At 40.1% G+C, this 25,228-nt stretch overlaps 1 protein-coding gene across 1 annotated transcript in view; it reads right to left on the reverse strand.

The window, feature by feature from the left end:
* The window catches only part of C6H10orf67 (chromosome 6 C10orf67 homolog), a 52,046-nt gene that overhangs the window by 4,083 nt on the left and 22,735 nt on the right, over positions 1–25,228 (reverse strand). Inside the window, exons 7-16 of the mRNA XM_067469515.1 lie at positions 24,637–24,695; positions 22,316–22,387; positions 18,557–18,622; positions 12,237–12,442; positions 12,110–12,161; positions 11,518–11,618; positions 11,186–11,251; positions 9,226–9,310; positions 7,387–7,470; positions 4,940–5,044 (exon numbers count right to left, since the gene is read on the reverse strand). Of these exons, the coding sequence (XP_067325616.1) occupies positions 4,940–5,044; positions 7,387–7,470; positions 9,226–9,310; positions 11,186–11,251; positions 11,518–11,618; positions 12,110–12,161; positions 12,237–12,442; positions 18,557–18,622; positions 22,316–22,387; positions 24,637–24,695 (896 nt within the window). The remainder of the gene's footprint in view (positions 1–4,939; positions 5,045–7,386; positions 7,471–9,225; positions 9,311–11,185; positions 11,252–11,517; positions 11,619–12,109; positions 12,162–12,236; positions 12,443–18,556; positions 18,623–22,315; positions 22,388–24,636; positions 24,696–25,228) is intronic.

The following is a 25,228-nucleotide window of genomic DNA, read 5'->3' on the forward strand; positions in this document are numbered from 1 at the left end:
TGCTTATCTTATACATTAAAAAAATGCATACATACGTGACATGCCAAAAAATGGTTGTCTTCTCATTTGTAGCTGAATTCATAACTAGATAGGTAAAGGTTTTCCCCTGACATTAAATCCAGTCGTGTCTGAATCTGAGGGTTGGTGCTCATCTTCATTTCTAAGTCGAAGAGCCAGCATTGTCCGTAGACACCTCCAAGGTCATGCAGCCGGTGTGACTGCATGGAGTGCCATTATCTTCTCACCAAAGTGGTACCTATTGATTTACTCACATTTGCATGTTTGCGAACTGCTAGGTTCGCAGAAGCAGGGTCTAACAGCAGGAGCTCATGCAGCTCCCTGGATGCGAACCTGTGACTTTTTGGTCTGCAAGTTCAGCAGCTCAGTGCTTTAACCCACTGTGCCACCAAGGGCTCCAATTCATAACTACAACAGCAATAGTAACTACTTATTTAAATATATTTAATTAAGCAACCAAGCCAGTATTGTGTGATAGTTTGAATGTCGGACTAGAAAACTGGCAAACCAGGGTTCAAATCCCTACTCAGGCTTTGGAAACTCACTGGGTGACCTTGAGCAAGTCAGATTCAGAGGAAGGCAAGATCAAGCTCATTCTAAAGAAGTGACGAGTGGAGTGCCAAAGGGTTCCATCCTGGGTCCGGTCCTGTTCAACATCTTTATTAATGACTTAGATGAAGGGTTAGAAGGCATGATCATCAAGTTTGCAGATAACACTAAACTGGGAGGGAAAGCAAATATCCCGGAAGACAGGAGCAGAATTCAAAACGTTCTGAACAGATTAGAGAGATGGGTCAAAACTAACAAAATGAAGTTCAACAGGGACAAATGCAAGATACTCCACTTGGGCAGAAAAACATGAAATGTAAAGATACAGAATGGGGGACACCCAGCTCGACAGCAGTACATGTGAAAAAGATCTTGGAGTCCCCTTGGACAACAAATTAAACATGAGCCAACAATGTTATGTGGTGGTGGCAAAAAAAGAAAAGAAGAAACAATGGGATTTTGGCCTGCATCAATAAAAGTCTAGTATCTAGAGCCAGGGAAGTCATGCTATCCCTCTATTCTGCCTTGGTCAGACCACACCTGGAATCACATTGTGTCCAATTCTAGGCATCACAATTGAAGGGAGATGTTGACAAGCTGGAATGTGTCCAGAGGAGGGCAACTAAAACAATCAAGGGTCTGGAGAACAAGCCCTATGAGGAGCTGGGCATGTTTAGCCTGCAGAAGAGAAGGCTGAGAGGAGACATGATGGCTATGTGTAAATATATGAGGGGAAGTCATAGGGAAAAGGGAGCAAGCTTGTTTTCTGCTGCCCTGGAGAGGAGGCTGCAGACCAGTGGCTTCAAACTACAGGAAAGGAGATTCCACCTGAACATTAGGAAGAACTTCCTAACTGTGAGAGCTGTTCAACAGTGGAACTATCCACCCCCTAGTGTGGTGGACACTCCTTCTTTGTAGGCTTTTAAACAGAGGCTGGAGGGCCATCTGTCGAGGGTACTTTGAATGCAAATTTCCTTCTTCTTTGCAGGGGGTTGGACTGGATGGCTCACAAGGTCTCTTCCAACTCAACGATTCTATGATTCTATAAGTTCTACAACGAAAAGCCTATGATAGTTTGCTTTAGGGACACAGTATGTCCAAAATGGCTTGAAGGCATACAATAACAGCAATGCAAAGTAAATTGTCCTGGCCTGACTCACCAAACCTGCCAAAAATGCCATTTGCCAGTGTTTCAATTGCTCCTCCTTTTCATGTAGCTGATGTCCATAAAAGTAGGCAGGAAGGTGGATGACAATAATGGCAGGAGTAACAGTTGTGTGCATCAGTTGCATGCAGAGAATGGGGTTTATTATGCAGGTGAAATATTCTTCCATCAGGTTTGGTGGGATCAGGCAAGGAGAAGTTACTCACCTCAGTATAACTAAATAGCTGACACAGAATACTGGCTATTATTTTTTTACAGAAGATGTTGAACATAGGGCATATCCAGTCTATGCAATCATTGCTCTTCAACAATCCCTGGCCTCCACTGGATGTAAATATTTAATATTTAATATTTTTATTAATATTTTCAAAAACCCGCGAAACAGCAAGTCCGCCAAAAGTGAACTGCAAAGTAGTGAGGGAACACTGTATAGAATAATTCACAAGAGTGTTCTAATGCAGATACCTAATATACAACGTTGAATTTCAGTTCTGCAGAAACCAACTAAAAATATTGTGCTGATAACAGAACATCAATTGGTAAATCATATGATGATACTTTAGGGCAGACATCCTCAAACTGCGACCCTCCAGCTGTTTGGGCCTCCAACTCTCAGAAGCCCTTGCTGGTTTGTTCAATGGGAATTCTGGGAGTTAGAGGCCCAAACAGCTGGAGGGCCACAGTTTGAGGATGCTGCTTTAGGGTATGATACTTCAAAAGGTTACAATAATGAGAGATGGATTTTACATTTATTATGAATCCTTTGTCATGCCCTTTACTGGAATGACCTGTCCGATGTGACCTTCCTCTTAACTCTTCCTCTTGGTTGACAAATGGATTTGAAACTGAAATAAACAGTGTAATCTGCCCGAACAACCAGAGTGGCTTCTGTGCACCAGATATTTCTGTTTGACCTTTCTCTTCTCAACAAATGGGCCAAAGAGCCTCTGTTCCTCCAGAGTTTTATCTTAGGGATTCATGCTTTTCTTGCTCATTAAGACTGTCCCTTGAGATTACAGAGTAAATAGTGCTTTGCTACCAGACTGTGAGAAAAATCTTCTTGAGTACATAAAAATAAACCCAAGGTTTATATATCACACACCAAGAGGCTTGGATATCTCTACTATCCTGTTTATCTCTGCTGCACAATAGATAATGAAGGTCCAAAGAAGGAAGAGGCAGAAAAAACAAACCAATGAACAGAACTGAACAAGTGCACTGAACACAATGGTTTGCTACTACTACTACTACAGGAAAAGGGTCATAGGTGTGTGGCATGCTGGTGCCTCACCAAACTATAGCTCCCAGGACCATATACCATTGAGCCATCAAAATTCAACTGCATAAACAGTCAAACTGCATTAATTCTATAGTATAGATCAGTGGTTCCCAACCTTTTTTTTGACCAGGGACCATTTGACTAGGAACCACTTTGACCAGTGACCATTTTGACCAAGGACCACTCTCCAACATTAATACCAAAAGGGTTACAATTCAGTTTTTGGTCAACTTAGATTCAGTTTGGTTATTTGGGGTGCGTATTCAGAGAATGGCATTGGATAAACCACGTCAGCTCTCATTCCCAGAACATATAGCATCCAGTAGTCATCATTTTCTCACCCACAGAAAACCATATTTAATAATCTAGAGCTGATATGGTCCATGTAATGCAATTTTCTGAATCAGCACCCCAAATAACTCCACGAACAGGCCTAAAAACAAAGACTCCAAGAAAAAAAATGATTCTTTGGTTGGGCTGTATTATTATCTATGGATTTTGTTAATGCTTGGCTCTATAAGAGGGTTTCGCGAGACCAGTCACTCTTGTTGCAATGGTGTAGTAACAGTAAGGCCATGGACCATATTTTAGTTCTTGCAGACCACTAATGGTCCATGGACCACAGGTTGGGAACTACTGATATAGATTCATCTCATTGAATATTGCGTCCAATTCTGGGCATCACAACTGAAGAGAGATATTGACAAGCTGGAATGTGTCCAGAGGAGGGTGACTAAAATGATCAAGATTCTGGAGAACAAGCCCTGTGAGAAGTGGCTTAAAGAGCTGGGCATGTTTAGCCTGAAGAAGAGAAGGCTGAGAGGAGACATGATAGCCATGTATAAATATGTGAGAGGAAGTCATGGGGAGGAGGGAGCAAGCTTGTTTTCTGCTGCCCTGGAGACTAGGACGCAGAGCAATGGCTTCAAACTACAAGAAAGAGGATTCCATCTGAACATTAGGAAGAACTTCCTGACTGTGAGAGCTGTTCAGCAGTGGAACCTTCTGCCCCAGAGTGTGGTTGAGGCTCCTTCTTTGGATACTTTTAAACAGAGGCTGGATGGCCATCTGTCGGGATGCTTTGAATGCAATTTTCCTGCTTCTTGGCATGGGGTTGGACTGGATGGCCTATGAGGTCTCTTCCAACTCTATGATCCTATGATCCTATGACTAATCTGACACTATGCCTTCTCATTCTTTTAAACTAATATCTCAATCAATTCTTATACTCTTTTACAGCCCAGTCTATTCAGAAGCACATCCAACAGATTCAGCACAGAACTACTGCCTCTAATGGAGCATACATACCAACTTAATTGTAGATAGGATTTCAGATGTGTTTTAATTATTTTATGCATTCTGGAATACTTATAATATCAGCTTTTTATCTACAGACATGTGTCCTATTTCCGAAACAGAAAGATGTGTATATTCCTTTAATTCCTGCTTCTATATTTGTTGGAAATAAGCAACATAATTTTTATATATTCTTCGCAGTAGAAATATCTATAGACGTTTTGTTACCATTTGAGAGAAGAGAGAAAGCTGCAATATTTAGGAAGAATAAGCAAGATAGGGAGCCCCCAGTGGTGCAACAGGTTAAACCGCTGAGATGCTAGACTTACTGACCGAAAGGTTGGCAGTTCAAATTACGGGAGCAGGGGGAGCTCCTGCTGTGAGCCCCAGATTCTGCCAACCTAGCAGTTCGAAAACATGCAAATGTGAGATCAATAGGTACAGCTCTGGCAGGAAGGTAACGGTGTTCCATGCAGTCATGCTGGCCACATGACCTTGGAGGTGTCTGTGGACAAAGCCAGGTCTTTGGCTTAGAAATGAAGATGTGCACCACCCCCAAAGTCGTACATGACTAGACTTAATGTCAGGGAAAACTTTCACCTTTACTAAGCAAGATAGAGAAAATTAAAGGGTTTACCTCCAAATGCAGTAGGAATTTCAATGGTAACCGGAATTTTATTGACATCATTGCTCTCTTCGTCAATTGTTTCTGTAACTGGTTGACGTGCTATGTCTGGCTGAACACCAAATATTAACATCACTCAAAAACTGCTGTACAAGCACCTTTCAGAAAACATCTACTAAACTGCATCTATGTAAAGTTATTGTTATAAGGTCAAGATGGTAAGAATACAAAATTCCAAACTATAAAACATGACAAGAGTAGTATCATCCTTCCCACAAAAGCTTTCCTTGGAATTTTTTAGTCCCATAACTTCTAGTTCAGGCAGGTCACAGGGAAGAAATCTTTCCAAAAGCAATTGATAACTTATAGATAAGTATTATAAACACAGTTGGAGTTGGGTAGCCTTTCCCAACCATGTATTCTGCAGATGTGTTGAACTTAGCAGATGCTGGTAACTGCAATGTTTTTGCGTCAATGATTCCACTCTAGGTTTTAATCCAAATTTTTAATGGCCTATCAGACTGGTTAATCCTATTTCCAATAAGGATAGTTCTTACCAAGTTCAGACTAAAACCCATAGAAAATTTACCATACAATTAACATTGGAACCACCATCCTTAATGATCTTAGCTTCTTAGTTACAACTATTAACTAGAATTCCTATCGCAACCCTAATTCATTGCCAACATGCTACCAAGTTCAAACCCCATCGACTCTGATAACAGAAATCATATATCAGATAAAGGAAAAGACCTTATTCCAGGCATGTGTAAACTTTGCCCCCCCCAGGAGTTTTGGATTTCCACAATTCCTAACTGCCTTAGGACTCTTCCTTTCCCCTCTTAGCCGCTTATTCTTGCTTGCCTGCTAGTAAAACCAGCATTGTGCAAATAAAATAGACACGGGAACTGGTTTCTGCTACCACGACCTTTCAGACACTACAATGGAATGTCCTTGATGTTGCTTCTATAAGGATTATAATGACAAGTGGCCATATATCAAAAGAGGGTACCCTTAAGTATGTGACAAACTGCCTGACTTGGTACAGAACAGCTTTCCTATGGCACCCCTGGTGACGCAATGGGTTAAACCCTTGTGCCGGCAGGACTGAAGACCGACAGGACATAGGTTCAAATCCAGGGAGAGCACAGATGAGCTCCCATGAGGGGACATGAGAGAAGCCTCCCACAAGGATGGTACAACACCAAAACATCCGGGTGTCCTCTGGGCAACGTCCTAGCAGACGGCCAATTCTCTCACTTTAGAAGAGACTTGCAGTTTCTCAAGTGGCTCCTGACACACACACACACACAAATATTTCCTATAGCATGATCTAGCTCATATCTCGATGGTAGAATACAGGCAGAAGAGGGTAAAATAGGTTGCCTCGCAATGAAACCCACAAGTCACCTTCATGCCCAATTATACACCTCCACCAGTAAAAAAAAAAATCTAAGGGTAAACTGGATTAAAAGTTGACATGAAAGGTAAAGGGAAGAGGGACCATCTGTGCTTCCATTTTAACTGTATCACCAAAATTTAGATACCACGGCTAGAAAAGACCTCTGGCATATTATCCAGCTAAGTACAGTAATGTCTCACTTATCCAATCTTCGCTTATCCGACATTATGTCTTATCCAACCCTCTTATCTGACACCCCCCTTTTCCTCAGGCATTTCCTCTTCAATTAAAGGAGTGCTCCCTAACTCTCTCTCTTCATTCCCAATAAGTGAAAAAGTCAAGGCAAGGCAAGGAGGAAGAGGAGGGAGGAAAGGGGGGAAAGAAGCAGGACCGGAAGTGGAAGCGCCCTCCCTCTTTCCCTCTGTGATTTTCGCACTCCTCTTCCACATCCGGGCACTTCCTGCTGGGTCTCTCTAGCCCAGAGATGTTGCCTTGCCTTAACCCTTGTGTCCCTGTTGTTAGTATTCTAGGTGTCTAGCGCTGCTTCAGATGGGTAACAGTAGGAGACTCTGTATTATCTGACATTTTCATTTAAATGATGTTCTGCTAGCCTGGTTATGTCAGATAAGCAAGACTCTACTGTAGTTGGATCAGTACTCTGGCTTAGCCATAATGGATAGGACCTAGGTAGGACCAAAGTTATACTTATATTAATCTATTTTCAATATTTGGAATTCAATTTGCTGTTTCCTATTCCCAAACCATTATGTGTGGCCAAGTACTAATATCTAACAGTGGTTATAATCACATGATAATTATCTTTCATGTCCAATCCTATTCGTTTTAAAATAAACTAAACCAAAAACATTTTAAAGACATATGTCGTATTTCATCAGTCCTTCTGGGGATCAAGAACTATACTAAACACTGTTATCTTTGAGAGGAGAAGGCACCTTTTTGGAATGCTTGAGGGTGCACGAAGACAGGACATAAAATGCATATATATCAGCCAAAGCAACATATACATATTACTCAAACTTTAAGCTACTTACCAGAGGTGAATATTGCATGTACAACCCAGATAAAAATGACTTTTTTTTAATCGAAGAAGTCTGAATATGTATGGGAGAAGGTGTCTGGAAAGAACAAGAATATTAGTTATTTTTCCTTTTAAGGACCCAGCAAGCACAGAAATCTCTCTTTCTTCCTGTCCTTTGGCATGATATTCGAGCCATGAGGGGAGGGAGTAAGAAATAATAATAATAATAATAATAATAATAATAATAATAATAATAATAATAGTCTAAGACTGTGATACTCAGACATCTGAAAACTGATAAGGCCCCTTTTGGGGTTATTTTGTTTTTTATGAAATGGCTCAATTAAATTTAGTTAAGACATTTCTCTAGCCTGCAACACCACCTTCAGTCACTAGGTGCCAGACCTTCCCTGACCAGAAAAGACAAATTTTATTTATTATTTATTTATTTGGAATATTTCTATCCCGTCCTTCTTAACCTCCGAAAAAGGACTCAGGACGGCTACCAACAGGCACTATTCAATGCCGATACAATTTAATAACATAGTATAAAATACAATCAGCATAAACTAAAACTGTTATAAATATACATACAAAAGTGGAAACGGGACTCAAAAATTCATTTCTTCATAGGGTACTAGATAGTTCTGAATAATGTTTTATTTGCAAGGTTACTTAAAACATTTCAGAGGAAAAATGAGGAATGATGGAAGTAGAATTTTACTGTGTGATAAGGAAGGTGGAAGACACTGAGCAAAGAAGAAATTAGCACTGCAATGCAGGTCAAGAAAGAGTAGGAGCAGTAAGAGAAGAAGAAGAGCTTAGAGGGAAAAAACTGGGATGTTTTCAAACTCAGTTTAAATGTTGACGATTCTATAGATAGCACTGTTTCTATTATTATAGGTCAGATTTGTCCATCCAGATATTTTGGCCTACAGTTTTCCCAATCCCTTAACATGGGCCATATTGGAGGGTCTGACTGAAGCTGAAAGCCAAAACACGTAAACAACCAAACCTTAATTCTGTTGTGGGAAATGACAGCAAGAGAAGGAAAGGAGAAATTCATTCAGGAGAAGGAAGGAGAAACTAGAATTCACATGCATTGACTCTCTCTTTAGAGAGAGTCAGGTCCCATCTACACTGCCATATAATCCAGTTTCTGAATACAGATTATCTGCTTTGAATTGTATTGTATGTCAGTGTAGGCTCATATAATCCAGTTCAAAGCAGATAATCTAGATTTAGAAACGAGATTATATGGCAGTGTAGATACAGCCTCAGTTCTATGTCTGCAATTACTTTAATGTAACTATGCAATATGGATAACGCAAAGAAGGCATGAAAGATAAAATGGAAACATTTGATCTTGGATCGCAACCACAATGTTGGGTTTGCACTACATTAAAGAGGTTTCAAGTCTATGCAGCAGGAATAAAATATTAAAGCCAGAATAAAAATTCTCAGAATTTAAATCCAATTACTAATCTCAAAAGACCCACTGAATCCATGGAATGTAAGTGCTGGCTTGTCACATTCCAATCTATTCATTGTACCTGCTTATTTATTTATCGTGTCTAATTGGGACTAACAACTGGATTCATGATCAGGAGCCTAAAATCGTGGTCTGATCACTTAGACTGGGTCTGAATAACACAGGGCTTTTGGATTACAGTTATTATAATCTTACTATTGCCACCAAGCTTTGCACCTGGACTGTTGCCACCAAGCTTTGCAGATGCTAGGGAGCAGAATTCTCTGGCTCTCAGAAAAACCTCAAGAGCCCTTAAAATTTAAAAACATTCCAGCGTCCTTGCTTAAAGCACCCAACAAATGCCTATTTATCAGTACATACCCTCTCAGTAAAAGATGTGCGTCTAAATTTGGCTGCCTGACGCAATGATTGCCTGAGGAACATCTCATCCTTAATTGCATGCAGGCTGGGGAATGAATAAAAATGGCTGAGTTCAATTCTCACCTCTACAGTATCATTTTAAAAATGTAATACAGGCAGTCCCCAAGTTACAAACAAAATAGATTCTGTAGGGTTGTTCTTAAGTTGAATTTGTATGTAAGTTGGAACAGGTAAACATTTACGTGCAACTTCAGACATTGGATTTTGAAAAATATGACTTGTTTTGGAAACAAGGATTGGTGATAAAGGTCCAGTGGAGACACCCTTTCCCCATGACACCCCTTCTTCCAGGAGTGAATTTTTCTTCCTAGGGGTAGATTTCCCTTACTTTCTGTTGTCTCACCCCTATTCTTGGAGTCCCCAGTGGTGCAATGGGTTAAACTCTTGTTTTGGCAGGACTGTTGACCAAAAGGTCGGTGGTTCGAATCCAGGGAGCGGCTTGAGCTCCTGTCTGTCAGTTCCAGCTCCTCATGTGGGGATATGAGAGAAGCCTCCTACAGGATGGTAAAACATCCAGGCGTCCCCTGGGCAATGTCCTTGCAGATGGCCAATTCTCTTACACCAGAAGTGACTTGCAGTTTCTCAAGTCGCTCCTGACATAAAAAAAATCATTCTTAAACTATGAGTCTGATGTTTACAACTCAGGCTCTGACATCTAAATAACTATTGAAAGGTATCTCTAAGAAGCCTCCATGTGTTCAATGGATGCTCCATTTTTTTAATATCTGAAGAACAGATTTAAAGCTATTGTCAAAAGTAGCTTTTGGAGATAAGCTTTTGGAGCCAGTGGCTCAGTTACTTTGGGATGATGACTTCATGTTTGCAAGAATTATCCAGGGTGTTGGAACTATTTTATGAATAAAGTCAGCACTTTGGACAGTTCCAGAAAAAGCAGGAATTAGCTTTTGCAGCTTCTTTAAGGGAATTGTTTTCAATAACCTATAGGGAGTGTGGAGGTATTTTCACCATGTTTAAGTACCCACAGACCATTTTGTGTCTCAGAGAGTCTTTTTTAAAATCAAAGTAGTGACCCTAGTTCTGCTTCTAATTTGAAGCCATTTTTTCAAATGTGTTTGTATGTATGTATGTATGTGTGTGTGTGTGTGTGTGTGTGTATATATATATATATATATATATATATATATATATATATATATATATCAACAGGAAAGAGTATTCTCTACACCAGTGGTTCTCAACCTGTGGGCCCCCAGATGTTTTGGCCTTCAACTCCCAGAAATCTTAACAGCTGGTAAACTGGCTGGAATTTCTGGGAGTTGAAGGCCAAAACACCTGGGGACCCACAGACTGAGAACCACTGCTCTATGCTGCCTAAAATAGCATCTTGGAGAGACTGTGTTTGCATGGAACCCAATGGACCAGTGCACAATATGCAAATCTCTTGAAAACCTATGACTGTTTCTGTCCTCTCTGTGTTTTTATGCCACTGTTCTGTCCACATGGAAAGTGATGTGATTCACCAGCTAAGGAAAAGGGAACATTGGATCACACACACATGGACCGAAGTTATGGTAAGAGGAGAGAAATCAGCTTAATTCCAGTGCTTGTGAATGGAGAAGCCCATAATTGTTTTCTTGCTTATTTGGTTTTGTTATTGTCTTGTCTTGGGTTTGTTTGCAGAGATGTATTTTGTTTATGTGCATGCAGACTGTTGCATTGACAGTCGTTCTATTTTCTAATCAGTAAGTGTATTACCTCCATTAATGATGCCATTAATGAAGTTTTCCCTACACACATAGAATACATATATTTGCCCACAGCCACAGGACTTACTTCTCACTAGGTACAGATAGGATTGCATTGTCTATCTCACTAAAATAAATTATTCTGGAAGCTTTGTTGTGAATTATGTTCATATGCACATCTAACATCAAAATACCTTTTCTTTAGAATTTCAAACTTCATTTTCCATGATCGACCAGACTGACTCATGTCTTGTTGGAGTCTAAAAGAAAAAAAAAAAAAACAACAACAAGGGGGCGGGGGGAGAGAAATGGATTAGTTTTTTTTAATGTGAAAAGATCACATCAAGACCTCACAATCTCTGAGGATGCCTGCCATTGATGCAGGCAAAATGTCAGGAGAGAATACTTCTGGAACATGGCCATACAGCATGGAAAACTCACAGCAACCCAGTGATTCCGGCCATGAAAGCCTTCAAGAATACATTACACATCATACATGTTTGCAAAAAAAATATTGTGCGTATACCTCTGTGCAATCTGTCTTGCCTCTTGTTCAGCTTTTCTCAGTCTCTTTATCTCAGCCTGAAGTTCTTTTCTCTCAGTTGCCCTGTCCATCTCTTGTGCAGCCTGCATGATAGAAAAGGGCCTGGGATTGATTATCAATATATTAAAATCAAACAAAACCATAACTATAATGGTGGGTGTGGCATAAATATTCATCCAGTCAGTGAGTTCATCTGAGTTTTCTGTACAAATGTATTTAAACTCAGACTGATTAAAATACTGAAAAATAACTGCAAACCAAAATCCATTTAAAAATACAACAAAAGGATGATATATCATGAAAGAAGCTCCATTGTTTGAGGTCTGAAACAAAATATTTTTACAGCTTGTCAGAGATGAGCAATGAATGGGTCAAATGTAATTTTCTTGGAATACTTTTGGGTGGCAATGGCCCCATTCCTTTTCTTTTTCATATTTCATAAGCTGGCACACCACAAAAGATACAGAAGGTATTATACAGGGTTAGTCAAAATGCATAGGCCAATAAGCCATTCAATTGAATGGCTTATTGGCCTATGCATTTTGACTAACCCTGTATTATAATAATAGTGTACCTTATCTGGCTCCAATAATAATTCTTTTGCTTCAGCTGCTTTGGCCATGGCTGCTTTGGCCATGGCTTCTTTGACCATAGCTTCTGTGGGCATAGCTTCTGTGGGCATAGCTTCCTTGGCCCTTGCTTCTTTGGCCATGGCTTCTTTGGCCTTGGCTTCTTTGGCCTTGGCTTCTTTGGCCTTGGCTTCTTTGGTCATGGCTTCTTTCATGGCGGCTTTTTTAGCAGCAGCTACTCTGGCGGCAGTGTCTTTGGCAGCCCCCTCTTTGATTGCCTTCCCTTTTGTTCCCCTTCTCTTCCTTGCTGGTTTTTCTTCTGGGACTTCACTTGGTACCTGGAGGGGAAAGGCAACAATAACAACCAGTGTGCTCTGGAGAGTGTTGTTAAAGATTTTCAATTCTATGCTTCTTGCCATACAGATATGTACTTAGGGGAGCATAGTTCTGCGATTGCCCCAGCAGAAATGATAACATCATGGATAAGTGCCTCCATATAATGTACAGACTCGTATTTTGGCAAGCAAATGGGATGATAATGAAGCTTTCAATTATAGATATTGTTTGTGACAGATTATTGTTTGTGACAGATCACCACAAGAGAGGCCCAAAGATGGGGCCAAGTACCTCTAGATCAGGCATGGGCAAACTTTGGCCCTCCAGATGTTTTGGACTTCAACTCCCACCATTCCTAACAGCCTCAGGTCCTTTTCTTTCCCCGCCTCAGTTGCTTAAAAGGAAAGGGCCCGAGGCTGTTAGGAATGGTGGGAGTTGAAGTCCAAAAGACCTGGAGGACCTAAGTTTGCCCATGCCTGAGCTAGATAAACTGGATGTCACATTCCTGCCTTTTGTGTACATATAGAGAAAATGGGTAACAAAATGAACAAGAGGGTGCTTCAACTCCACTTAGACGAAAGGTAAATAGTTGTCTATGAAAAAGGCAAGTGTTAATAAAACTCTCTATAGCATTAATTCCTGAACCCTAGTCCTCCAAGGACTTCAATTCCCAGAAGTCTCAGCTGCTTGGGAGCTGAAACCTAAAACACCTGGAAGACCAACCTTTGGGAACACACTGCTCTATGATGTGAAGAGAGTGGGTCAAAATATTCCTGAGTCAAAATATTACAATGTGTATTCCCTGAATGAACAACTCAGAACAGATAAAACACAGTGTTACTTTACAGAGCATGTAGCTAGCTAGACTGTGAAATTTGCTATTACAGGATGATCACCAAGTCAGACTGCTTACATACATTCATGGAAGAAGGGGCTGTCAATGGCTTCCAATCATGATAAATGTCATACCCATCAATATTTCACAGATGAAAACTAAGACATATGCAAACAGTGAAGGTGTGTGGGAAGAATAGCGAAGGTTAATAATGTGGAAGAACACATAAGCTAGGAAAAACATTCATAATAATAATAATAATAATAATAATAATAATAATAATAATAGGACTGCAAAGACTCTGGCACAAGCCAGTAAAGGTGCTCCCAGTGGTGATTGGCACACTGGGTGCAGTGCCTAAAGACCTTGGCCTGCAGTTAAACACAATTGGGAGTGACAAAATTACCATCTGTCAGCTGCAAAAGCCCACCCTACTTGGATCTGCACACATTATTCACCGATACATCACACAGTCCTAGACACTTGGGAAGTGTCTGATGTGTGATCATATACAAAAGCCAGCATAGTGATTTTGTTTGCTGTGTACTAATCTTGTTGTGTATCTAATAATAATAATAATAATAATAATAATAATAATAATAATTTATACACAACCTTATCTCCCCAAAGGGACTCAGGGGATTTCTACCTCTTGTCCTCTCCCTACTGCTGACTTAATTGACTGCAAACTATTTTTAAATCTCTGAACAACATTTTCAGTGGTTTGGACTACATGGCACAAGAGAGTGAAACCAGTTCCTATTGGCCCAGGGTGGTGAGGAGAGGTCTCATGAACCATATCTCAGATCTTGTCCTAGTCCGTCAGAGGAAAGGAGAGGGATCTACATCGGATGTCCTGCCTTAAGGGAGGGGCAACTGTCATTTGACAGCTATCAATCATTTTGACATGAGTTATACATCTCTACTACTTGGGTAAGTTATTTATTTATTACTTGTAATGTGTTTGTGGTCTGTAAGCATTATTTGAGGTTAAACAAAATGGTACAATCTATAGATATAAAAATACATTAAGCAACTGTCAGGCAAAACATTACCCACCAATTAATAACCCATAGTCTATTTCATTCCTTAAAAGATTAACTTTTTCATCAATATATCTTTAAATATATGTTAGGCAGATACCTATTTTAAACAACTCGTGCAAAATCAGAGCTGACTCAGCTTTCAGTGAAACTCAGGAATCCTATTGTGTTTTCATATCTTTTTGTATATAAAAAAGCAAATTTTATTGTGCAAATACAGCTCAGATGTATTCAAACACAAGGCTTAGGAAACCTTTTGAAATAGCTGCAGGTGCTACCACTCTATCTAGCCACAATTCAAGCTACTTCGCTAAATCGGTGTCAGAAGATAAATATTGAATAAGGGATGTATGTGTTTAGCAGTAATTGTATTCTATTTTCTCTTGTGCTGCTTTATGCACCTCATTGTACACCTTGCGGTACACCTCTGAACACTAGCAAAACAATCAGATAGTTCTGTTTACTGACTTATTCATATGAAGGGGGGGAAGCTTATTTTTTACATAATGGGCACTTTAGGGATGGATCTCTAAGTCTTTTTCATTTAGATATTGTTGAACCAGGCGTCTTTTGTATGACACAATAATGAGATGGCTGGTCCACACTATGACCTATTTCATATCATGTTCCTTTGTCTGAAATGTAGTTCCCTTTCAAAGACAGAGAAAGTACAACACACGCAGTTTTTCAAAATTCAGTACAGTTTGAGTATCACTTATCTGAAATGCTTAGAAGAAGACATGTTTTGGATTTCAGATATATTTGGGGGTGGGGGGTGGGAAGAGGTTGTAATACTAGTAGTTGCAGATACAAATATAGATACATAATGAGATATCTTGGAGACATCTTGGAGATATCTTGGAGACATTCCCTCGAAATGCAAAGATACAGAATGGGGGGTGCCTGGTTCAACAGCAGTATGTGTGAAAAAAATCTTGGAGTCCACGAGGACAAGTTAAACATGAGCCAATAATATCATGCGGCAGCAAAAAAAGCCAATGAGATTTTGGCCTGCATAAATAGGAGTCTAGTGTCTAGATCCAGGGAAGTCATGTTACCCCTCTATTCTGTCTTGGTCAGACCACATCTGGAATATGGTGTCCTATTCTGGGCACCACAGTTGAAGGGAGATGTTGACAAGTTCGAATGTGTCCAGAGGAGGGTGACCAAAATGATCAAGGATCTGGAGAAAAAGCCCTATGAGGAGTGGCTTAAAGAGCTGGACATTCTTAGCCTGAAGAAGAGAAGGCTGAGAGGAGACATGATGGCCATGTATAAATATGTGAAGGGAAGTCATAGGGAGGAGAGAGCAAGCTTGTTTTCTGCTGCCCTGGAGACGAGGATGCAGAAAAATGGCTTCAAACTACAGGAAAGGAGATTCCGCATAAACATTAGGAAGAACTTCTTAACTGTGAGAGCTGTTCAGCAGTGGAACTCTCTGCTCCGGAGTGTGGTGGAGACTCCTTCTTTGTAGGCTTTTAAGTTCAGGCTGGATGGCCATCTGTCGGGGGTGCTTTGATTTTCCTGTTTCTTCGCAAGGGGTTGGACTGGATGGCCCACAAGGTCTCTTCCAACTCTATGATTCTATGCTTCTAAGACCCAAGTCTAAACACAATTTGTTTGTTCTCATCTAGTCCATTACATATTCAGAACTAAAACATCTTCCTTGGAATCATATGGGAAGGAAAGGTAAGAGTTGGTAGTCATATGTATATTGGTGACAACAAACTCCAAATCCTCTTCCAATGGTCTAGTATGTTAAACAGCATGGGGGACTGAAGCAAGCTCTGGTAGATCTATAAGCCAACGACCAGCGTGTTGAACAGGAATCCCCCAGCACCACTTATTGAGTTTGCTCCCAGGAAGGATGGGAACCACTGAAAAACAACGATTCATGTCCCATTCTAGAGAGGCAACCAAGAAGAATACTACAGTTGATGGTATTGAAAGGCTGAGAGTTCCAGCAGAACCAAACAAGACACATTTCCCCTATCTAGCTCTCTGAAAATGTCATTCTCCATGGTGGCCAAAGCTGTCTGTCCCATAACTAGGTCTGAAGTCAGGGTGAAATGGATCTCAATCAGTGTTTCTCAGACTCTTTTCCTCCTGGTGTTTTGGACTTCAGCTCCCAGAAATCCCAACCAGCTTACCAGTTTTTAGAAATTGTGGGAGCTAAAGTCTAAAATATCTGGAGGAGAACAGTTTGAGAAGCTCTGATTTAGATAATGAATTTTTATCTAGAATCTCATTTGCTGGGAAGCCATATTATGCTGGTGGGGTGATTCCAGAAGTAACTTTTTTGAAGCTTTGGCAAACTGCCTTTTTACAATCTACCTTGAGTTCCGTGGCAGGAAAAAAAGACATAAACACAAGAAAAGTAATGTCTACGTGCTGCTGATAGTGTTAGTTCCAGCTCACCTAAAAATTATTGAATTTAATGGAAAATAAAACAATGAAACTTTCACAGGTTGGTGGCTGCAGCTGTTAGCTGTTCAGTTGATTCTGGGAGAAAATACATTAGGGAAATTTATTTAAGCAGACTAATGACATTGGTCACTGGAATCTCTTCGTAAGTTTAGCAAAAAAGAAATCTGGATAATAGTTTGCATTTTTAAATCTCATTAAACTACAGATATTTCAAAACTGTTTGTCTATTACAATTGACTAGCCACCTTTCTGTCCTTTCTCCTGGAACAGCTTTTAGGTTTGGCTAATCTCAGCATATGTGGCTTTCCCACTGAATGTCACACTTTTCTAAACATAAGCGTGATTAATAAAGGAAGTCAAACACCTCTTCCAGGCAATACAGCATCAAAGAGCCAGGAAAGTTATCCATGAATTTAGTCATTAACTTTGGAGTACCTGCATGCTGTGTGTCATTATTTGAATGTCTGAGGGAGGTGCGGGTTAAGAATAGCCTTTAGCCAAACAGTGTTTTATCAGCTCTAAATTTAGTTTATCATTGGGCAGGAAAATACAAGTAATCCTTTATTACTAAAAAGGCACCCAGTTCATCTGCATAATGATTAGGTTTAAGGAAGAGGGACTGCAATAGGTATTATGTGTACAGTAGTGTAAACTTCTGAAAATGTTTGTTTAATTGAATGGTTCTGGTCCAACTTACCTTTCCAAATGTATCTCCCTCTATGAACCATCTTGAAGGATAAGATCATCTGGGGAGGCCCTACTCTCAGTCCCACCCCCCTCGCGGATGCAACTGATGAGGATGAGAGAGAGGGCCTTCTCAGTGATGGTTCATCGACAATGAAACACCCTCCCCAGTGAAATTAGATCAGTGCCCTCGCTCCTGGCCTTCAGAAAAAAATACATACTTGGCTATGGGACCAAGCCTTTGGGCAGTAAGCAATACAAGGAACGATCAGGGATTATGTGCAATTGATATTTGATAATTGGAATGGCCTTGGACCATAATTTCTGGAGTATGTGATTTTAACATTTATATTAATATGTTTTTACTCCACATTTTAATATTTAAATGTTGTTGCGTTTTTATGATTTAATCGATAGTTATCTGTTATAGTTGTTTATGTTAGGTTTCATATGTATGTCAAACATTAAATTTTGCCATAAATATGTTGGAAACTGCTTTGAGTCCCCCCCCCCCCCGCCCTGGGGTGTGTGTGTGTGTGTGTGAGAGAGAGAAAAGTGGTATGCAAGTGAAGTAAATAAAATAAACAAACAAATTTAATTAGGCTGATTAAAAGTAATATGTGCAAGTTTTAAACTTTTTGGGAGTATTGCATACTGATTAAAAGAGTTGGGTGTGGTAAAGTTATTAATGAGGAAGAACACACAAATGAGGGGAGGCTGCAGTAGTTTTTATTTTGCCTGAGTCTACAGCAGTGGTTCTCAATCTGTGGATCCCCAGGTGTTTTGGCCTACAACTCCAGAAATCCTATTCAGTTTACCAGCTGTTAGGATTTCTGGGAGTTGAAGGCCAGAACATCTGGGGTACCCACAGGTTGAGAACCACTGGTCTACAGCTGAGGCTTTCTTTGCCAAAGAGTGCTGGCGAGACCAAATTACATGGCAGTTAAAATAATGTTAAAGTTCATTAATTCTATAGTGCAAAGCACTCTAATATCAGTGAAACTGGCATTCTGCTAATCGTTAAGATAAGATATAAGGTATGGATAGTGACTCTGTTAGCATTTGGGAATAAAACATCACACATAAAACAATACATGACATAAAATAAATAATGTAAACTACATCACCTCTGGCGAAACTTTCACTTGGGCTCCTGATAATCTTGCTAAGCTATCTTGTGCTTCCTTTACTTCCTTTAAAATCAAAACAAAAGTAAATTCACTTTCTTATGAGAAAAACAAAACCTGTAATGTATAAAAAGCTGAAACTGGAAAAATCCTGGCATTGGAAGACATTCATCCTTTTTGGGTGACAGAGTAAAGTTATGCATGTCTACTTGGGGGTAAGATGCAGTGACACAAGATCTTTGTGCTTCATATTAAAGCCCCAAACAGTTAATGCCAGGCCTATTTGTGAGCCAAACTCAGAACCACCTTTAGTATAAGCATTCAGTCTTGAAACATGGGAAATATAGTTACGATATAGTTCAAGAGTGGCTTTAAACAGTTTTTTCCTTCATGTATACCTTGGGCCAATTATCCAAAATTTTAAAGGTAGTCCTGTTTCTGATTCCTCTTTTATTAGATTTGATGTAGTGATTGATTTATATTATTTCCATCATTCCTTTTTTTTTGCAATTATCAAAGCACCCTGTAGAAAGACATGCATGCCAATAACGATCAATCCTCTGAAACATTTTACTCTTTACTTTAAAAGCCTTCTGTTTCTCATGAATCTGTGTTGTCACATTGAGTGTGTTTCTTGAGAGATATTTCAGATACATTGGTTGAAAGAATGCTAAAGATATTCTTTTATCAGATTGGAAGAAAGCTGGGAAGGGGCTTCAAAATGAAATATTGATTAAAAAATAAGTTGTCCAATTTGTCCAGTTTTGAATTCTGCATAAGGTAACAGGAAAATATTTGTGTAATAATGTATGATTGGGATAGTCTAACTATATTACTATAAATTGTTCCATGTTATGGCTGTTACTCATTAGATAGCCTTGAGCAAGCCACTTCTTACTTATTCCCCTGCTTGTACAGTGATAAGCTGTATACATAAGGAAGAGGGAGCAAGTTTGTTTTCTGTCACCCTGGAGACTAAGCCCTGGAGCAATGGGTTCACAGTACAGAGATACCACTTGAACATTAGGGAGAACATGGTAATAAGAGCTGTTCAACAATGCCTCAGAGCGTTTGGAGGCTTTGTCTTTGAAGGCATTTAAGCAGAGGCTTGGATGGTCATCTGTTGGGGGTGCTTTGATCGTGCTTTTTCTGCATGGCAGGGAGCTTGACTGAATGGTCCATATGGTGTCTTCCAATTCTAAGATTCTATGATTCTACACCACTGCAGCAGTGACTTCATTGCAGGCCTACACTTAGTGGCTTTTGGACGCAGGCAGATTTCCCAAAATGTTTCTTCTTCTCCTGGTTCTTTTCTCATCAGGAGAAACTGCTACAGTGGTGCTTATTAGCTAGTCTATGTGATTTTTTTTTCATGTCAGGAGCAACTAGAGAAACTGCAAGTCGCTTCTGGTGTGAGAGAATTGGCCGTTTGCAAGGACATTGCCCAGAGGACACCCGGATATTTTGATGTTTTGCCATCCTTGTGGGAGGCTTCTCTCATGTCCCTACATGGGGAGCTGGAGCTGACAGGGGGAGCTCACCCATGCTCTCCCCGGATTTGAACTTGTGACCTGTCTTCAGTCTTACTGACACAAGGCTTTAACCCATTGCGTTACCAGGGGCTCCTAGTCAAGGCCAGAAGCTGTGATAGCAGGAAAAAGGCTGTGGGTACAGTGGCTTTCAAGGAATGCTCTGAAGAAATAGACTGAGAAATTGGGAAGGGATAAGCTGGAAAGGAAGAGGCTAAAATATTGGTTGCTTGAAGATTTTGTTGCTCTTCTCTCAGTTATGTTGTGACATGTCTTTAAGTCGACTCTGACATACGGTGACCCTACTGTAGAGACTTCCTTGCAAGACTCATACATACAGAAGAAGAGGGCCATTGCCCAATAAAGTGTGACTTCCCCAATGTCACCCAGCAGGTTACTATGATGGAGTGGAATTTGGCATGGTGTGACAAGTGGGGAGGGTGCGAACCTTACCAGGTGATATCATCAGAAGAGATGACACTAAAATGACTGTCTATAAAGTTATAAAAATATGCCTGAAGTTAGTTACAACCACAAAAACATATCTACAAGCCACATATCTCTAAAACTAAATATATATCTAAAGCTAAAATTCTATGCGAATCTACTTTTTGAACCTTTGAATATGCATGTGCTCTAGACTAAGCTGTTATTATCACCACATTACAATGACATTTTGAACCCATATGGTTTTGTCTGTAAGTCTAATAAGTACTCTTGTTTTCACTCCTGGTTTTGTAGTGAAAAATATATTGATGGATTTTTCACTTTTCATGGTAGTAAAAAATGAATAAAAATTAATATATATATTTATCTAGGTATTTGTATTTCTTCCATTGCTACTCTGTAATCAACTTCCACTGGATGTTGACCAGAAAATCCCACCGGAAGACCTACAAATGCCTAGAGGAATCTTGTTTCTAGAAGTCTCTAGGACCTACAATCTGGCTCTATGGTTAATGTTCAATGGAAGTTGACCATAGGGTTGTGTTGGAGGACTTAGTGATTCCTATGGGGAACATATAAAATCCATAAATAATTGAATCCACAAAAGCCAACAGACAAATGTGACAGGTCAGCTGTACTTTCTGACTTTGTCATTACATTCACTGATATATAGGAATTAAATGAGTAAAAAAAACAATTCCAAAGATTCTGTATGATTTGCTATGGCAGGAGGTGCATAGAGGTGTTACTCTGAGTTATTGGAGTGGGTGAGATTAACTCTCTTGACTGGAGATTTGAATCCTGGTCTTCTCAAGTCACAATCCCTAAACCAAATGACTGAATGACACTGGTCTTCTCCTCTACCTTCTCTCATCACCTTGGAAAAAGTTGGTATCCTACAACAACTGGTGTTCAGGTTTACGACCAGGATTCCAGCCAGAGTTTACTACCAACCTGGCTGTGGAGTGTTTTTGGTCACATTCATCCATTCAGAACAATGTTTTGACTTCAAATTATGACAGTCTTCCATTAATAAAAAGGTTCTGAGTAAATTATTAGACAAGTAGGGAACTTTTCAATCAGTCCTCTTATTTCATGGAGGGGTTCTGAAGATCAGTTCTGCTTTATTATTTTCTTTCAAGCCAAAGACTGAAGACTCCCAGGATTATACCCTCCCTGTAAGATCTCACGTCATATGATACTAAGATAGACAAAAGAGAATAATCAGAGAAACTGTAACTTAGCAGAGTGTGTGACAAACTGCACACAAATTAATGAAGTGGTATTGATGTGCTATTCTCAACCTTTCTGAACAGAAGTCATTCTGTTTTGGCAGATGTTTTGGAAACAAGTCAAGATGGGATTTATTTCAATGTACGAATGTGAAATATTCTATTATAAAACAAAATAATTTGACAGTAAACATTAAGGAACCTAAGTTAGCCTCTCACTCCCTCCTTCAAAATGTAGGCTGAGAATTATATAATTAAGGATCAGCTGTTTGTAAACTTCTTGATTTCTTTTAAAAAGGGCTAAGATACCAGAAATCTCTTTGAAGTTATGGTGGACAGGGCCCATTATTATCACTACTGAGTACTACGTCGTTAAAATGAAATTTTGTATATTTGTTGTTGACATAATTCCCTGTTTCAGGTTGGAGGAGCCCTCTGAATGGATGGAACGAGAAGAAGATAAATGTATGATACATCATAACCCTGTACTTGAAGTGATGGTAATCAATCGGTGTGTTTAATCAGTGAAATATTTGTGATCAGGATCTTACCCGAGTTTTAGATAGCACTCGCTGCTTCTCCCTGTCAAGTTCCAACTTCAGCAGCTCTTGAGAGTTCACTAGCTACAATTTAAAAATGATAGTGAGGATTCAAAGTATAAGGTAGTAAAGTAGATTTTTTGAAATTGATTTTTTAAAAAAGAATTTGACTGGAAATACATCCTATGGATAACAAGAACTAGGACAAATGACATTTTTGGACTACAATTCCCAGGATGCCATGTTGACTGGTTCTCACAGTTGTAATCCCCCCCAAAAAGATTATTTCAAAGTTCCAGTAACTACCTACATTGCATTGCTGTTCTTATAGGGCATTTCCAGGCAGCAATTTATTGTGCGCAAAAATTGATTAAAATAACTTGTTTTTGCGTGTTGCTGTCCACATGGGCATCCAAAAGAAGCAGGTTTTCCTGTTACTTGTCCTATTGCTTGTCCCAACTACCATGCCAGAAAGGGGACAACCCAAATCACCCCTAAAACCTTTTTAAAAATTATTGGACCACCATTATGCCTCTCTGGAGGCGCCTGGCACATATCAAAGTTGTGCCAGAAAACAGGAAGGGGAGCAGGAGTGTTAGCCTCTTAGTACAACATTGGTACACACCAGGAGCCTCCAGAGTGGCATAATGGTGGCCTGATAAGTTTTTATTTTATTTTAAAGGTTTTAAAGGGGGATTTGGGGGGAGAGTAGGTTCCCTCTTAGTTTCTCCGGGCCCACGGAGCCTGAAGAATTAAATTGGGCTGCCAGGAAAGACTACTTTCAGAAAGGCCGAGTCCAATGGAATATCTAAATAATTCCTGACAAAGCAGGGTTTGCCATGAATTATTCCTCTTTTATCAGAGGTGTCGTTTGGATGCCTCCGGTAAAAGCACGAGAACTAGTGCATTTTGGGCCCTGTCTAGATGGGCCCTTAGACTTAATGGTCTATAGAATCACAAGGCTTCTTGTTCAGATTTTGGACATTTCCTTAAAAGAGCAGTAGCATCCTAAAAGTAACTTTCCCCAGTTTGGATCCCAGGTTACATTAGGACCCCTTCCACACAGCTGTATAAAGTCCACATTGAACTGGATTATATGGCAGTGTGGACTCAGATAACCCAGTTCAAAGCAGACACTGTGGATTATCTGCCTTGATATTCTGGATGTTATGGCTGTGTGGGAGGGCTCTAGAAGTTCTGCCTCCAAGTCATTGATGCCTCTGTTCCCTTCTTCACCTGTTCCAAGTAAGACCAAGGACGCATCCACACAGGGTGGAAAATGTACGCCCTACTGGATTTTTATGTGGGGCGTCCAAGCAACGCCTCATGTAATAATGCATTAATTTGCCACAAAGCAGAAAAACCCTGATTTGTGGTGAATTAATTTGGTACTGGATCAGTCTAATCAAGTATGGCCAGTGTCTGGACTGCCCCCTAAGAAGTCCTGGACTTCTTGGGGGGGGGCAGTTCAAACAGCCCTCTCAAGTTTTCTGGGCTAATTCAGCTATTCCCCCCCCCCCAAAAAAAAGACTTTAAAAATTAAAAAAAACTTACCTGGCTGGCATTTCCTTGTTTCTGGCCCTCTCCTGGCGCATAGGAGAAGGGGAGGGGGGAGGAGGAAAATCCCTCCCCCCCCTTCTGGTGTGTCATTTCTATGTGCCAGGAGTCGGCTGGCAGCAGAGAAATGCCAGAAAAGTAAGTAATTTTAATTTTTAAAACTTTTCTGAGGGGAACAGAATGTTCATGTCTGGGTGCCAGCAGGCCATTTGGACATTCCCTAGAAAATTAAAATTACTTACCTTACTGGCATTTCCCTACTGCCAGCGCTCTCCTAGCACATAGAAATGACGCACCAGAAGTAGGGGCCAGGAGCAATTTTCCTCCTCCCCCCATTTTCCTACAACCAATTAGGTGCAAATTAAAGTCCTGTCTGGAACCACCCTTAGTGTCAGGATCTTAGGCCCCTTCTAAACTGCCATATAAAATCCAGATTATCTGTTTTGAACTGGATTATATGGCAATGTAGGCTGATATAATCCAGTTCAAAGCAGATAATGTGGATTTTCTGATTTGGTAATCTGGATTATATGGCAGTGTAGAAGGGGCCTAAGTTTCCTAGCTCGAGCCCTGCAGCAACTATATCTTTTTAAGATTAAGAATATCAACTTGTCAGAACTATGGGGAGTGATGAGTTATGCAAAAATTAGCCCAAAGGTCTCTAGGCAGTTGGAAGGGCAGCTCTTTTCCATTATGTGTGTGAATAACTCCCTGGCTCCAGTGTCTTTGTACGAGGTAATCCATCACTGTCAATAAATAAATAAAGAATACAGTACCTTTTGAATTATCTTCATATCTTTTTCTTTTTTCTCTTGCACAGATTGCATTTCATTCTCTGAAGGAAGCAGAGGGTGGGGTTGGGGGATAAAGCAGAGAGACCATGAAATTACATGGCTATTTAAAGAGATTCATATTGCACGCTACAGGTCAGTCTGTAAGCCCACCGGAAGGCATGAGTGGATGGAGGCAATGGCAGACCCGGTGACCTTCTCAACTGGCCTTGGCCTTCACAGCGCCCTCCCTGCCGCTCAACTGGCTGGCCAGAGAGAGAGATTAAGAAATAAGTTCAAGAGCCAAGTGTGTCCAAGCACCCATCGCTTTTCATTCATGCAAGCTTTGCACATCTTCGCTTTTAGTCACAGTTCGCACAAAGTGCGGTAGCAGGTGGCTCTTTATTGCCCAGACATTATTTCTGAAGACGAGATATTGGGTTGAGCAAGAGGGAAGACCCCAACATGTGAGGTGATAAAATTGCCTTTATGTAAGACTGGCTTTACATTAAATTCATATTCTTGGCTTTGATATATTGATTAAATTACTTCACAAAACTTTTGTTATTGTTGTCTTAAGTCTTATTTTAGTGAGGCT

The sequence above is a fragment of the Anolis sagrei genome, chromosome 6 (genome assembly GCF_037176765.1).
Source record: "Anolis sagrei isolate rAnoSag1 chromosome 6, rAnoSag1.mat, whole genome shotgun sequence".
Classification (NCBI taxonomy): Eukaryota; Metazoa; Chordata; class Lepidosauria; order Squamata; family Dactyloidae; genus Anolis; species Anolis sagrei.